Here is a 16,086-nt window from a genome sequence, read left to right on the forward strand (position 1 = left end):
ATTCATAATATAATATTTTATTAATTTGTTTTTAAATATATATATATATACATTTTTTTTTCTAAAATTATTTTAGTTTATATTATAATGAAATTAAATTATCTTTATGTAACATTTAAGAATTATATTTTTAAATGATTGTAATCTCTCATCATTAAAATTATGATGATACAGTTAAAAATTCACAAGGTAATTTATATATATACTTATATAGATATATTATGCTAAGCGGTATAGTATGAAAAGATATTATATTTTAAAATTAATGAACTTTTTTGTTAAACAAAAGATGCGCAAATGTAGTAGAAAGTTTTATGTACTTTTCATTATGTAATATTTTAAGGACAACATGTAACAATGTGCTTTCGGAATGTAAAATTAAAAGAATCATAAAAAAAAATATTAAGTATTAAATAGTTTATGATAATTTTTGTTTTATATTTTTTAAAGTAATATTAGACATGTTTACTACTATAAAATTTTACCTCAAAAGTAATTAAGAAAAGTAAAAATTTACAAAATTAAAATTTAATTTAAGGTAATAAAATTAATTTAGAACTTGTAAGCAAGTGTATTCAAAAGAATAAATAGATTAAACTACGTCATTACATACTTTTGATAATTAAAATTTGATTACTCATATAAACATTTGAAATATAATTATTTTTAAATAATATCTTACTTTTGAAGTTTAGATAAATGTCTTTTCTAATAATATTTCATGTATTCTCACATACATATTAATATTAAGAGGTATTATTTAATATAAAATTATATTTGTTAATAAGAACTTTTATGACCATAATTTTAAGGAGAATATTAATATTATAAAGAGACAGTATATATAAAAGTGCGGATATTTATAAATAAATAAAATATACTGTCATTATAAATGACAGTATTTTAAATAGCTAATAAAGATATTTTTAATTTATTAAAAGAAAGTAATTTTTATTGATACGGTTGTTTGGAATATATTATAATTTTATATAAATTTAGAAGCTAATAATATCAAAATGTTATGTGTTTTATAATAAAATTACAGTAATTTTATAATCATGTTTGTTATTTTTTTTTGTATTTTATCGTTAAAATACCACAACATGTTTTCTTCATACTAACCAACTATACATCCTTTTTCTTTAATAAATCTATATAATATCTGTTTATATATATATATTTAAAAGAAAGAAATAATAAAAAGTTATATAAAAAAAATTTTTTTTTTACTCATAATGTTATTTGAAATTTCTTTAATATAAATGAAAATAACTTTTTGATGAATGATGATATATTAATCATTTAAGTTAAAAAGATTCTACACATAATTAATGAATACTAAAATTTTTTTTTTCTTTTTTTTTTTTCTTTTTTTTTTATTTTAAAAATTATTTTAAAAATATAGTATGGCAAAGATGTGGATTAATGAATTGTTATACCTAATTCAAGTACCATTAAATAATTTAACAAATGTTTTTTTGATTATGTAAACGGAAACATCTAATAATACTTCAAATAATTGAATATAAAATGATACTGTGAACAATATGAGTTAAATCTATTAAAAATAAAATATCTTGCGTAATAAGGAAGCTTCAATAGTAAGGTTATAAATATTAAGTGAACCATATTACTAATTACTGTTTAATTGTAAAAGAGATTATAATTGTAAGTAGATCTTGTAAAAAGAAATTATCGGTAAAAGTTGGAATGTATTATAATAGGTTATAAGATCAAAGGATAAAGCTAGTTAAGTTTTTTTTTTTTTTTAAATTATGATAAATATATACATATATTGTATACGTAACATATTTTAATAACATTAAAAATTGTATCATATCATTAAACTACATTTTTACAATAATATAGTAGTGTAAATTATCTTTAAAATATTTTATCAATTCAAATGTATGTTACAATATTTCTAACCTGATTAAATCTTTTTATTATTGTCAAAATGAAATATATATATATATATATAAATATAACAATTTATAAAAATTTAAGATTTATAAAAAAAAATTATTAAATAATCATGTTTACAGGATATATATTTTATAACTTTAAAGCAAATAATATTACATTAATTTATAAAATAATTACATTTTTATTAATGTTAAACTATAAATTATTCAATCTCAAATCTTTTTTATTCTATATAAAAAAGAGAAAATAAAAATTTTATTAAAAAAAATATATATATAAATAAAGATTACAAAATTAAAGGCAATATTATAATTCATTATTATTAAAATTAAATAAATTAACTTATTAATTTTTCAAAACCAACATTAAGATAAATATATTTGATTTTATGTTTATGAATAGGCATATTCTCAGGAGCACCTAAATTCTCATAAAGTAGCATTTTTAATTATAAGGATGTTAAAGATTGTCAAATACTTAAAGTTGTATAATCTTTAAAAAGGGTCGAATTGTTTATTGATGACATTAAAGGGATTTTCAATAAAAATATTTTTAGTACTATACAAAAATAATAAAAGTATGTCTTTTAATTTATATATAATTATAGATATACAAAAAAAAATATTTATATATATATATATATATATATTTATTTATATATATATTATTTAACATTAAAATAGTAGTACTTTTTAAATATATTAAAATCTAGATTTATATGTTTAAAAAAAATATTTTTTTATTTTAAAAAAATATAAAATATTAATATATATGTCTATTTATATATATAAATAATATAAAATAGATACAAAACTTAATAAAAACAAAAAATATAAAACTTCTGTTTTATATAAATAATTTGTCTAAAATTAATTGGTTCTTAATTTAATTATCTTTCATGTTTTAACTGCCTTAAAAATATATATAAATATATTTTATCGTATTATAACTATAACCGTATAAGCAGAGAATGTATAAACCTGAAACACCTAAGTATAAACATTGAATCTATAAGGATATATATTGTTAATTGGATAATTTTTTCAAATTGAAAAAATTAATTATCCTAATATTGTCTAATTTAATTTATCAATTAATTAGGATTAATAACCATTTTATAATAATGTTAGGACAATAAACAAATATTATTCTATAATTTCAAATCAACCTAAATAGAAAGTAATGTTATTTTTGTAAAAAAAAAATTATTTTTATTTTTACAATAAAATATATTTATATATATACAATCTTTGATCTATTTAAAAATAGCTGATAATATAATTTTTATTCTTCGTATTTATATATATTATTTTATACAGTAAATAAAATATATAAATAACATATTTTTTTAAATATTATTTATAATTGTACTAATAATTAGAAAATTTGCAAAAATAAATTAATCAAAAAAATTATATAATTTTTATTTCTAAAACAATATATAATTTTTTTAAAAGTGAGGAAGATTATGAAAAAAATATAAATATATACATATATTTTAAAAATAATGCACCGTAATTTTTGTAAAATAATTTTGTAAAACCTTTTAAATATAAATATATATATATTAAAATTTTTATCAAATTAAAAAATATATTGTACATTAATTTACAAATTAGCAATTTGATTGTTGGATAATAATCAAAAAACAAAAAAAAAATGTCACGCTAATTCTTTTTGTAAAGTTGTTGAAGCATTAAATAAATTAATTGTTATCAAAATATTTTATCTTAACAATCAAAATTTTTATGTATAAAATAAATATAAAATCTGCCTTTAAACTATATTTCCGGAAAATGACATTATACGTAACCAGTTAAAATTCTTTTCTTCCTCTTTCTATATTACACAATCAAAATATTTATCATTCATCACAATTACAGTAGTTGAAAAAGTTTTTATCTATCTATTTAAGAAAAAATTATTCAATTGTCATTTCAAGATTATAGAGACTTTAAAAGAAAAAAGTTATCATATTTAATAATCAGTGAATATCTTTTAACTATACTAAAGAATCATGTTCACACCTGATCATCACTTTCCTGTTATTATTAATCCTATAATTATACTATGCCAATCATTCTAACACTATATAAAAGTCATTTTAGTACTTCACAACTACTTAATTTGTCAATCTTCATCTTTTAATATATAATATGTTACAAAAAAAACTTTTTTTTACCGACTAAATGATATTATCAGTTTTAGGTGGATAAGAGATTTATTATAAAAAAAGAAAATAATTATCTTTGACATTAACTATAAGCTTAATCAATTTTTTCATAATATAGTAATTAAAATAGATATAAGATTAATAAGCTAATTATTTGATTATCTTATTCTAAAACATTTTAATAAATAAAAAATAAATATTTTTATAGTTTAATATATTTTTTTCATATTTTTAACAAAAAAATTAAATTAATAATTTTTATTTATTGGTAAAAGATATATAATATAAAGTAGTAAAATACATAAAATTTTATAACCTAAAATTTGTTTATATAAATTTTAATATAATTATAAAATGAAGAAAATAAAATAAAAGTTGTATTATTTTACCAGAAATCATAAAAAGTAATAAGGAAAAAAAATGTCAATTAAACTACTACCAGTGGTTGGGATTTTTCTTTGAAAAAGTATAATATTTATGCTCAAAAGTGTGAAATATGTTTTAATTTTCATTTTATGAAAGATTTATTAATGTCCCAAAATTTAGGAGAATGAATAAAAATTTGATTTATTTTAATCTTCAAAACAGTTGTTGGAGCCATTAAGTCTGCGCAACAAAAGTTTTAAAATAAAGAGAAAGGCTTAATTGAACGCCAATTTGTCTAAATTCAACTTTAAAATTGAAACAATTATATATAGAAAAAAAAATATAGAATAGTCTTTGATATGATGTTTAATTTGTTTTAAATAAAAATTTTGTTATAAAATTATTTAATAAAAAAAAAACTTATAATAAATCAATATTTTTATTTGAAAATAATGGTATAATGATTAACAAAATTTCATGAATTTTTTAAAATTAAATTTATTAGATTTTGATTGTTTCATAGATGGAACATATAATTTTTTGAGTAAAAAAAAATTATACTTCAATTTTGAAATATTTTTTTGTGTGTATTGTCAACCAATTTGTATATATCATCCGAATTCAATTAATCACAACCACCATTATTATCTTGAGTTTGATAATTATTAAAATAGTCTTCTGAAATCATAATTAAAGACAAATATTTATAATTTATTAATATATAATTTTCTTTATCGTTTTATATATAGTTTTTGAAATTTGATTAGTGTGATGAATAATTATATCTAAGATGATGAGTAATTAATTTAATAAAAAAGAAATAATTTTTTATTTCATTTATATTTTTTTTTCAAATTTATCATAAAATTTTTTATCATAAAAGAAAGATAAATAATTTATTAAACTTTCTTTTTAAAAGGTTTTTTTTAACTTTATATTAATTATATATTACAGAGTGATATTTAAAAATTTGAAATATTATGACATTGTTGTGATATTTTTTTTGAAATAACAAAAATTTTAGTAATATTGATATTTAAAAATTTTTATAACAATAATTTTTAGATAAAGTATTTTTTTTTTAAATATCCATATATAAATAAGTAAAAAGATATTTTTAATAATAAATTAAATTTTTTTTGTAAGAAATATTATATATATTTAAATCTTTTCTAACTTATATTTTGCATTATCTTTTATTTTTTCTGCTTTTACTGCAATATCTTTTAAAGAATTCTTAACCTCACCATACTTTTCTTCAGCAACATTTGAAAAATTGTTTACTTTTGAAACAATTTTTTCTTTTGTTTCATTAATATCATTTGCTATATAATTTAAACCAACTTGAACATTATTTTTTGCATTGCCTACCCATTCTCCAATAGAAGAACTTAATGATTTCCATGTATCGAGAGCTTTATCAGATAATTCTTGAGCAGCAAATTTTGTTGTTTCAGAAACAGCATCAATTAATCTCCAATTACTTTCTTCTTCTGGTGATACAGGCTAAAAAATAAAAAAATTTTATTATTTAATTAATTAAATATTTATTTACCGGAAATGTGTGGACTAATTGAATAAAGAATATTAATATTAATACACTTTTTATAAGTATAAATTTCATTATAAAAAGTAAAATTTTTCTTTTTAGTTTTTTAAAATTTTATATTATATAGGTAAAAAAAATATATTTATATATTTTTGTTATAGAATTTTTTTTTTTAAAATAGACAGAAATATAAAATTTAAAATGTGGTGGTTTAAAATTTTAGTTAAAATAGAAAAGATTAAAATTCTTTGTGATAAAAATATCCAAAAGAATGATCAAGTTTTTAGATGTAATGGAGAAAAAATATTTATCAATAAACAACCTTCGTGACTTCAAAAAACTGTATTTTTAAACCCCTCAAGTAGAATGGTTTTACTATTATAAGTTAATTGTGAAAATAAAGGTATATAAATATATAATTATAATCAATTGTTATAAAATGTTGAAATAGTTCTCAAATTAACAAATTTTCTTAAATATTTTGTACTCAACAATAATAGTAGTAAAAAGAATATTTTTACTCATTCTTATGAGATTAACAATTGAGGATGATCTAAAGTATATATTAAAGTTAAAGTATTTATAAAATGACAAAACAAACTTAAAGGTGTCAGTATAATAAGATAAGAATGGAAGAGTGCGATAGACTAAAATACTACCAAATTATCTATTTTGATAACACATTTTGTCATCTTTTATTATATTTAAATTTAAAGTAAATAAAAATAAAACTTTGTCATTAAATACTTTTTTTAGTTTTATAAAAAAGGTTTATGTTACAAACTAAATATTATTAATACTACACTAAATTAAAAAATATTTTTTTTTTATTATTTTGTAGTATAAAATTGAATTATTAGTTTATTGTTACCAAAAAAAAATAAAAATATCTTCAAATAATATATTTTTTAAATCTTTGACTTTTAAAAAAAAATATTTAAATGAATTTTCTTTGTTTAACACAATATTAAAATTATGTTAATAAAGGTAATTTATTTATTAATCAAAAACCTTGATTCAAAATACATGTAAATAAATTTAATTTAATCAAAAAATAATTATATTTTATATAAAAGATAAAACAATTATGATATTAGTTCTAAATTAATTTTTTTTTTCATAATTAGTTATTAAAAATAAGTGTTGATACAAATTATTTTTATTTGTATTTAAAAAAATAAATTAACAAAAAAATATTTTTTTTTTCTAATGTGTAATGTTATTATTTTTAATAAAAATAATTTAGTGTGTGTAATAGTATAAAAGATACATTCCAATTAATGAAATATTTTTGTTTATAAGCTTAAAAAGGTAGTATGATCAAAATTTATTATCAATCCAAAAATAGTTGTTAGTGATAAACTCTTTTTTGTATTATCAAAACTTATCAACTATTAATTAAAATCATTTTTAAATAACAGAACAATTATATATACATTTTTAAATTAATGTTGACAACTTTTTATGAGTATAAGAATTTATATGCTTAAAATATATTTATTTTCTTTAATCAAATTTTGTAATAACTTTAAAATAAGCAATTTATACAAGGACATTCAAAAAGTAATTAAATTATATGTTTTATAAAATGTATCATATTAAAACTTAATTTTAATGACATTTTTTAACAATTTAATTAGTGTATAATTATATAATTTTGTCTTTTTTAAAAGATTATTTTTACCTTTTTAACAAATTCATTTTTTGATAAAATATTAAAATAATCTTAATTATCAGTTTGATTTTAAGTATTTTAAAAATGTAAATTTTAATTTTTAAATTACTAAAATATCATTCCTTTTTTGAATATTTAATATTTAATTTATTACATTAACACAAGTTATAAATTAAAATATTTTTCAAAAGAATATATTATAAATTTATTAATATATAATAATATTTTATTTTGTCTTTAAAAACTTTTTTTAATTTTAATTTTTTTTACAATAATTTATTTTACTTATTTTAAGAATTTTTTTTTGATATATCAATATGGCAAAAACTTTAAAAGAAGTAACACTTGAAGAATCAATGAATTCTAAAAAGAATGAATTTAAGGATTATATTGTTGTTGATAAAAAAGATGTAAAATTATATTATATTTATTAAATGTTTTTTTTAATATATATTTTTTTAGGCTTATAGATTTATTGTTGATTGTATGATAAAAGTTGGAACAGATGAAGAACATTCTAAATTATTGGCTGATGTTTTGTTGAAAGGTGATAACCGAGGTCATTATAGTCATGGGTTTAATCGTCTTGGTATGTCAAAATAAAACATCTAATTAATTTTTTTAAATGTTCAATTTTCTTTTAGAAATGTATATGAAGGACATAAAGTCAGGAGTTTGTAAAGGAACTGGAAATCCAATACTTCTTAATAATTTTGGAGCAACAGGATGGGTTGATGGAAATAATCTTTTAGGACCAGTTGTAGGTGATTATTCCATTAAATTAGCTATTGAAAAAGCTAAATCATTTGGTGTTGGATGGGTTTGTGTTAAAGGATCAAATCATTATGGAATTGCTGGATATTATACTTTAAGATGTCTTGAAGAAGGTTTAATTGGAATATCAATGACAAATTCTTCACCATTAATGTTTCCAACACGAGGTGGTAAACCAGCTTTAGGAAGTAATCCAATTTCTGTTGCTGCTAGTGGTAATGACAATGACAATTTTGTTTTAGATATGGCTACAACAACAGTTGCAATTGGAAAAGTTGAATATGCAAAAAGGAAAGGTATTGAGGTTCCAAATTCTTGGGGTGCTGATAAAACAGGAAATGTCACAACAGATCCTTCAAAAATTTTAGATGGTGGTGGTTTATTACCACTTGGTGGCACAGAAGAATCAGGTGGTTACAAAGGAAGTGGACTAGGTGCTATGGTTGAATTATTTTGTGGTATTCTTTCAGGTGGACATTGGGGTCCAAATGTTAGAAGATGGATGTCTACAACTGCTGAAGCTGATCTTGGACAATGTTTTATTGCCATAAACCCACAATGTTTTACTCCAGATTTTAATACCAGAGTTCAAGATTTTATTGATACAATAAGAACATTACCAAAAGCTAAAGAAGATGGTCCAGCAATTCAGATAGCTGGTGACCAAGAAAGATTTCATGAGAAATTTGTCGATAAACTAGGTGGTATTCCATATCATCCAAATCAAATAGAAAATATGAAACAATTATCAGAAAAATACAATGTAAAGTCAATGACATTACTTGGAAAAGTTTCAGATATTTTAAACTAGGATTATTAAATCACTTTATTTAGTAATAAAAGGATAAATAAATACTCTAAACATTATAATTAAATATAAAAAAATTACTACAAAATGATAAAATTTACCCCAACACGACAAAAGATATAATATTATCGTGATGATGGTAAGACATATCATTATTAGGAGTTATATTTTATGACAAGTTGTCATCAAAATATTAATTTTGTTGATTATACTATTTACATTCTAAATTTAAAAACAAAAGAAATTAATTTATTAAAAAAAAGTATTTATTCTAGTATAGGAAAAAGAAATTAAATTATCAAGCAATAAGGAATGGAGCATTGCTGTGACAGAAGAACAAAATTTGGTAGTATAATGTTTTTCTGACGCATTTTAAATATTATAAAAATACATAAAAAGTAGTCACGTCATCATACATTTTAAAAGGCCTTTATCAAAAATAAAAGTTATATTTATATTGAAACTTTTAACAAAGTTTAATTGATATTATATATTTGAATATAGTTATAGTATCATCAGCAAAGCAAGCACCATTCAAATTTTTATCATCTTCTTTGTTTATATTTGTGACTATTTAACAAAACCATTATTTTTATCATGCAATGCTTCAGGATTTGTATAATATATTATAATAGGTTTAGTTTAGTAAATATATAATTATAGCTATTAAAAAAAAACGAAATATTTCTCGTATTTTTTTGAATGGTTAGTTTATATTTGGTTTTTTTTTTTCTTTGAAAATTTCTTTTTCTTGATCATTTGTTTTTTTTTTGAAAGCAAAATAAGGATAGCAGAAGCAGTGTTAGTACTTTAAAAAATAACATCATTATTTAAATATATTGGTAAATATTAATTTAATTTATATAATTTTTTCATTCATTTTTTTTTGATCAAATAATGATAATTACTTATTTAAATTTGTTTATTTTATAAGGTTTTGAAATTGTTTGTCCTTGGAATAGTTTTCGTTTTTTTTTTATTGTAATCATTGTATGAAAGATTGATAGAAAAACAAAAGTAAAATTTAAAAAAGTTTAACTTTCCTTTTTAAATTAATTCTTTTCCATTCTGGTAATTTATAAAATTCAATAGGTGTCATTCCAAAAGTATCTTCAAATTCTTCTCTACACAAATGTCTTTCTAAATGCATTCTGTCAACATTTTCAGGTAACTCTTTATTTGTCGTTTGAAGCTCTGATAATTTATAGTTTTTAACGGGTTTTGACATATCTGGTAATGATGAACGTAAATTTGTACGAATATCACCACCATTCATCATTGTACCTTTTGTAGGATATCCGTGAGATGATAATGTAACACTATTTAGTGAGTGTTCTGAAAAATGTGATGATATTGTTGTATCAAGATGGTCCATTGACATTCCATAACCATCATATCCGTATCCATCAGGAAGTGTTGCAGCTTTACTCATTGTTTCACAATTTGGTACATGAAAATTTGGTAATGTATTTAATGTATGTTTTTCTGTTACACCACCTTCTTTCCAAAATACCCATGGTTTTGGTCTATTTAAATGCCTCGATGGTGATGCATTAATTGGTGTATCATAACGAAACTTTAAATGTGGCATTTTTTTAGCTGATGGTGTTCTTGAAGCGTTTCTTGGATCCCAATGTAATGGTAATCTTTGTTTATTTTTACTTTCTTGAAGATTCTGTTTAATAACATATGCTATTCCAGAATCTTTTTCAAATTTATCTAACTGTTCAACAGCACTTTTTAATTTTTCTTCATCTATTCTGTCATTATCAACAAAATCATCATCTTCATCATCGTTTTCTATAGATGATGATGATAAACGACGTTTAAGTTCTTCCACAGCATATGGATATGGTGGAGCTGGAAAATCTTCTCTTTCTATTGGTGGTGGTGCACCTGGTTCTGGTGCATGTCCAGCAGGAAAATGTGACATTTCAATTGGTTCTTCATTATCCATATGTGGTGATTTTGCTCTTGGTATATTTCTTTCTAAATCTTCGGTAAGTCTTTGCATACCAGTTTTAAGCATAGAATATCTTGATTTACGTATTTTGATTGGAGCAATAGGTGTATGAAATTGTGGTGGTTTAGGCGGATGAGGTGAAATTGGTTGTTTAAGATATGCTGAATCTTCGGCATCCGGTAATGAATACATATAAATTAAATGTTGACTTAATGTACTCTGATATTTAGGACCTTTTGTACTTTTACTAATAGAACTTGTTTTTGATCCAGCAGTAACTAAAGCTAAATTTTCTGTTTTTTGGGAAATTTCACATGCTGGATGCCAAATTTCATTACCTTGCATATACATTTCTTCACCCTCACCAAAATGTCTATCACATCTTGTACATTTTGCGCATGTTGGATGGAATTTGTAACCTCCTGCTTGTAAAACACGTCCAGCAATAAATTTTTCACATTCATAACATTTTACACCATGAACTTTATGATAATCTCTTATACATAATGGTTTTCCTTCATAAGCCATATATTCACCTTGTAATACAGCATCACATTCAGTACATTTAAAACACCAAACGTGCCATTGTTTTTCTAAAGCTAACAATACTTGACCCGTAGCTAGGGATTCTGAACAAGCCGCACATGTAGCATTTGGAATTGGAGATGGTATAGGAGATTGAATTGATGGTGTAGTTCCATTTTTATTTTTAGTATTAATTAATGTTGTATCAATAATCATCTGTGATTTTTCATTTTTACTATGATGTCCTGTTGCAAGAGCCCTAAAATCATCTGGACAAAGATATTTTCCATCATTTGTAGTATAAAATCCAGTATCAGTTAATGGTCTATTACAATCTAAAAATATAATATGATAAGTTAAATAATATTATATTTTAAAAATTTCTTTTAGAATTTTTAATGTTATAATTTTATTCTTTTTCTTTCATAATTATTTTAAACAAACACTTTTTATGTGTGTAATTTTATACATAATTTTATACAACATAAAATATTTTATATTTATTTATAAATATATTAATATTAAATGAAAAGTAAAAAAAAAAATTAAGATATTAACTTACTTTTACATGAAAAACAAGCAATATGAAAATATTTATCACCATCAGCTTTTAAAATATCCCCAGAACATTTTTTGTCACAAATTTGACATCTTTTTCCTAATTTAAAAAAATTAATAAAATTCAATTTAATATAAAATTCTTACCCATGATGATTTTATTAGAAGTATTATTATTTCGAAATTAAATCTAAATTAGGACACTGAAAATAAAAAGTTAATTAACAAAATGTTATAAAAGAGTTTCAAGATAATATAATATATAAAAAAAATTTTTTTTTAGTTTTTTTTATGTATATATACATAATTATTTATAAAATTAAAATGACAATGAAAATGAAAATGAAAATGAAAACTAGCTTATAAATAAAAATATAAACTCAAATGTAATTCTTTTTTTTCTCTTTTTCTTTTTCTATCAAAAGAAAAATATTGGAAACCTAAAAATGATTTTTTTTTATAATAAAGAAAATAAATTTTTATTATGTTAACGTGAAACATTAAAAAAAAAGATTAAAAGATAATAGATATATAAAATTGCATAAATAACTAATATAATATTTATTGGTAGAAGTATATCTATGAATAGAAAAATAAAATATACATTGCTAAATTTTTATTGTAATAAAAATCATAAAATTGATCAGTTTAATATATACTACATTAAAATTGAATGGATTTTATTGTGTATAGGTTCATAGTATTTATATGACTTTACATTATATTTATATGTAAAGATTGTAACGATAATGTTTAAATTAAAGGATTACGAAGAAAAGAGTAATATTTAATTGTTAATTCGGTCAATGTATATATATACAAGTAATTTTTATTCATGAGAAATTATTAATTTTATATTATAATTTTTTGAAAATATTAAAATTATTATTATTTAAATTATAAAAAAAATCAATATAATAGAAAATGATTTTTGAAACAAAAATTTGAAGACAAAATTCTTAAGATTATAAAAATATTTATTAGAGTTTCTACATATATTAAAATATAATCGACAAATATGAAATACCTAGTGTTAAAATATATACACATTTATCTGCATATTTAAATTATGTTTCAACAATTATACAATCAAATTAACATCACTTAACTTTAAACATAAATATTTATCATTATAATTCTTAAAAAAAAATTATTATCGTCATCTGATTATCCAAAATAAATTTATACTATGGAAAAAATAAAATAATATAAAAAGAATTTTTAAATTTTATCACTTATAATCTTCTTTTCTTATTTTTTGTCCTTTTCTTTAAAAAGCAATAAAATAGAGTAGTATTATTAAAATAACATTTGTCTTATAAATATCAATAAATTTTTTTTTGTTTTCTCTATCCAATACATTTTAAAAAATAATTTTTTAAAATATATATATATATATATATATATATATAAATATTTAAAATAATAAATAAAAGTATAAAATAATTATTTTAATAAAAAAAAAAATTTTTAACACATTAAATGATAATGATAAAATAAAATGTATGGTTTTTATTTTATTTATTATATTTATATTTATAAAAATTTTTAAAAAAATATATATATTGGCATATAGCTTTTAAGATACAATATTTCATTAGATTTTAGAGGATTCTAACAATCAATATAGACATTAAAAAGTGGCCGACGCCATCTATTTAAACAGTCTATATGATCAAACTTTTACATAAAATTGTTATATGATACATAAGTACAAGTATGTTGAAAAAGCTTAAATAAGTACACAAGCAAATATTGCGTCTTCAAAGAAAAACTGTTTATAAATATTTAAATAATATAAATAAAATTTTTGTTTAACTATACATTAAAAATAAGAAATTTTTATTTAATTATTAAATAGCTTTTTAATTTTATATATTATTATTATTATATTTAAAAAAAAAAAAAATAATTTTTGGTTAATAAATAAATTAAGAAAATAAAATAAATAATGAAAATATAAATAAGTATTATAAAAAGATTAAATGGTAAAGTAAAATTGATGTTGTCATTTTCTTATAAACACTACTAAAGCCTTCTCATATCTATCTGTATTTTAGAGGGAGAACGTGTAGCACTGTTTCTTGTCTTGGCACACAATACATATCTATTTTTCGCGTAAAACTTGCATATACATATTTATATCTATACATATATTGGAACAAACACATCACTCCCTGCTTCAAACAGTAAGTTATATACAATCCAGTGCAATGGCATAGAAAGGATAATGTTAGAATGAATGGCAATAGAGAGGGAAATATTTTAGAGTTTGTACGATTAGTTATTTCAATATTACTTTTAGTAGTTTAAAGACACTTTTAAATATATTAAGATGAGTACTGGTCAAGTGTAACATTAGCCAGAAGGGGTTCTTCTATTCTTATACACATATATATATATATATATCTTTAAGAATTGAAAATAGAAAGTTTTCAAAAAAGATAGAATATAATAATGAAAAATGAATTGTTAGATGGTGGCATGTATATATGTCCCTATTATCTTAACAATTTATCTGATTTAACTCTTTTCCTCTATTAGTATTATAGTAACATTGCTTTTATAATAATAAAAATTTGTATAAAATATAAGACTAAACAATTTAAACTGATAGTAACATATTTGAAGGAAAAAAAAAATTTATAGATATATAGTTTTTATTTATTAAGTTCAAAAGAAATAATATATTTTGGAACAATTAAATTTTATATAATATGTGCGCAGCTGGATAAAATAATTTAGTAATAAGATAATTGAAATTTATTTAATGCTTTTGGCAATTTTTATGCTATTTATAATGTTTTGCTTTCTTTAACATTTAATATAATTTTAAATATACAAAATATATATTCATTTTGTAGAAAATAGTAAAAATAATATTAAACAAAAAGAAATTAAAGAAGATTAAAGAGAAAAAAAAAACTATTGATAAAATATATAGTTTCAAAAAGTTAATATATTATTTAAATTAAATTCAAATTACAATTGAAATTTGAGGAGAAAAAACTGAATATTATCAATTGATAAAAAAAAAAATTATATTTTCAATTGTTTGTTATGATAAAGCGCAGGGAAAAATGAGAGGCAATGATAATTTTAATAAATATTTAGGGAATTGATAAAAATATGTTTTATCGTTGATAAAATTTTATAAAGTATAGAAAAGATGTGTTAGGCTTATAACATATAATTTATTCTATTCATAATATACTTTTAACCACATTATAAAAATTTTTCTGTATTACAATGAATGGGGCAATCTACATTACTGCAAGGTAAACGTTGAAAACGCTTAAAAATCAATTTATATTTTTGTTGCAAAAATTAAAAAGAAAGATATGTAAATAAGAAAATTTTTACTTTGTTCGATCAAGAGTATAATGTTGTATATATAATTGATAAAACCAGATATAAAAATTTTTATATTACAAATTATTATCATATGTATATAAATATATATAAGTTTGTATTTTTACATTAATTATTGAAGATAAGATAAAATTTGAAAGCATTCCTATAAAAGTATAAAGAAAAAATATATATTTTTATTTTAAAAGTACATTTAATGTTTAGGTGATTGTAAATTATTTATTTAAAAACTAGAATTATATTGATAAAATATATCTAAATGTATATGTGTATATATATATATGTAATTGGAATACTATTTGATAAATTTAAAATATAATAAAAATTTTTTTAAATACTATTTTAATATTGAAAAATGCTATTTAAAGATGATGAATGTTACTTATAATTTAATGGT

The 16,086-nt window shown here is 19.5% G+C and overlaps 3 protein-coding genes across 3 annotated transcripts; 1 reads left to right on the top strand and 2 right to left on the bottom strand.

Annotated features, from left to right (window-relative positions):
- Positions 1–5,626: 5,626 nt before the first annotated feature.
- SRAE_X000127300 (Hypothetical protein) lies at positions 5,627–6,089 on the bottom strand (the record flags this gene model as incomplete). Its single annotated transcript, XM_024647096.1, has 2 exons — positions 5,627–5,971; positions 6,021–6,089. 2 exons carry the CDS (start codon positions 6,087–6,089, stop codon positions 5,627–5,629), a joined length of 414 nt encoding a protein of 137 aa, XP_024498737.1.
- Positions 6,090–8,006: 1,917 nt separating this feature from the next.
- SRAE_X000127400 (Malate/L-lactate dehydrogenase family-containing protein) lies at positions 8,007–9,274 on the top strand (the record flags this gene model as incomplete). The annotated part of the gene is made up of 3 exons (XM_024647107.1): positions 8,007–8,099; positions 8,152–8,278; positions 8,334–9,274. The coding sequence occupies 3 exons, from the start codon at positions 8,007–8,009 to the stop codon at positions 9,272–9,274; spliced, it is 1,161 nt and encodes a 386-aa protein (XP_024498738.1).
- A 1,021-nt stretch (positions 9,275–10,295) lies between these two features.
- On the bottom strand, positions 10,296–12,468 carry SRAE_X000127500 (Zinc finger, LIM-type domain and Villin headpiece domain-containing protein; the record flags this gene model as incomplete). The annotated part of the gene is made up of 3 exons (XM_024647118.1): positions 10,296–12,094; positions 12,322–12,417; positions 12,465–12,468. The coding sequence occupies 3 exons, from the start codon at positions 12,466–12,468 to the stop codon at positions 10,296–10,298; spliced, it is 1,899 nt and encodes a 632-aa protein (XP_024498739.1).
- Between the last annotated feature and the right edge of the window lie 3,618 nt (positions 12,469–16,086).

Source organism: Strongyloides ratti, scaffold srae_chrx_scaffold0000002, assembly GCF_001040885.1.
Source record: "Strongyloides ratti genome assembly S_ratti_ED321, scaffold srae_chrx_scaffold0000002".
NCBI lineage: Eukaryota > Metazoa > Nematoda > Chromadorea > Rhabditida > Strongyloididae > Strongyloides > Strongyloides ratti.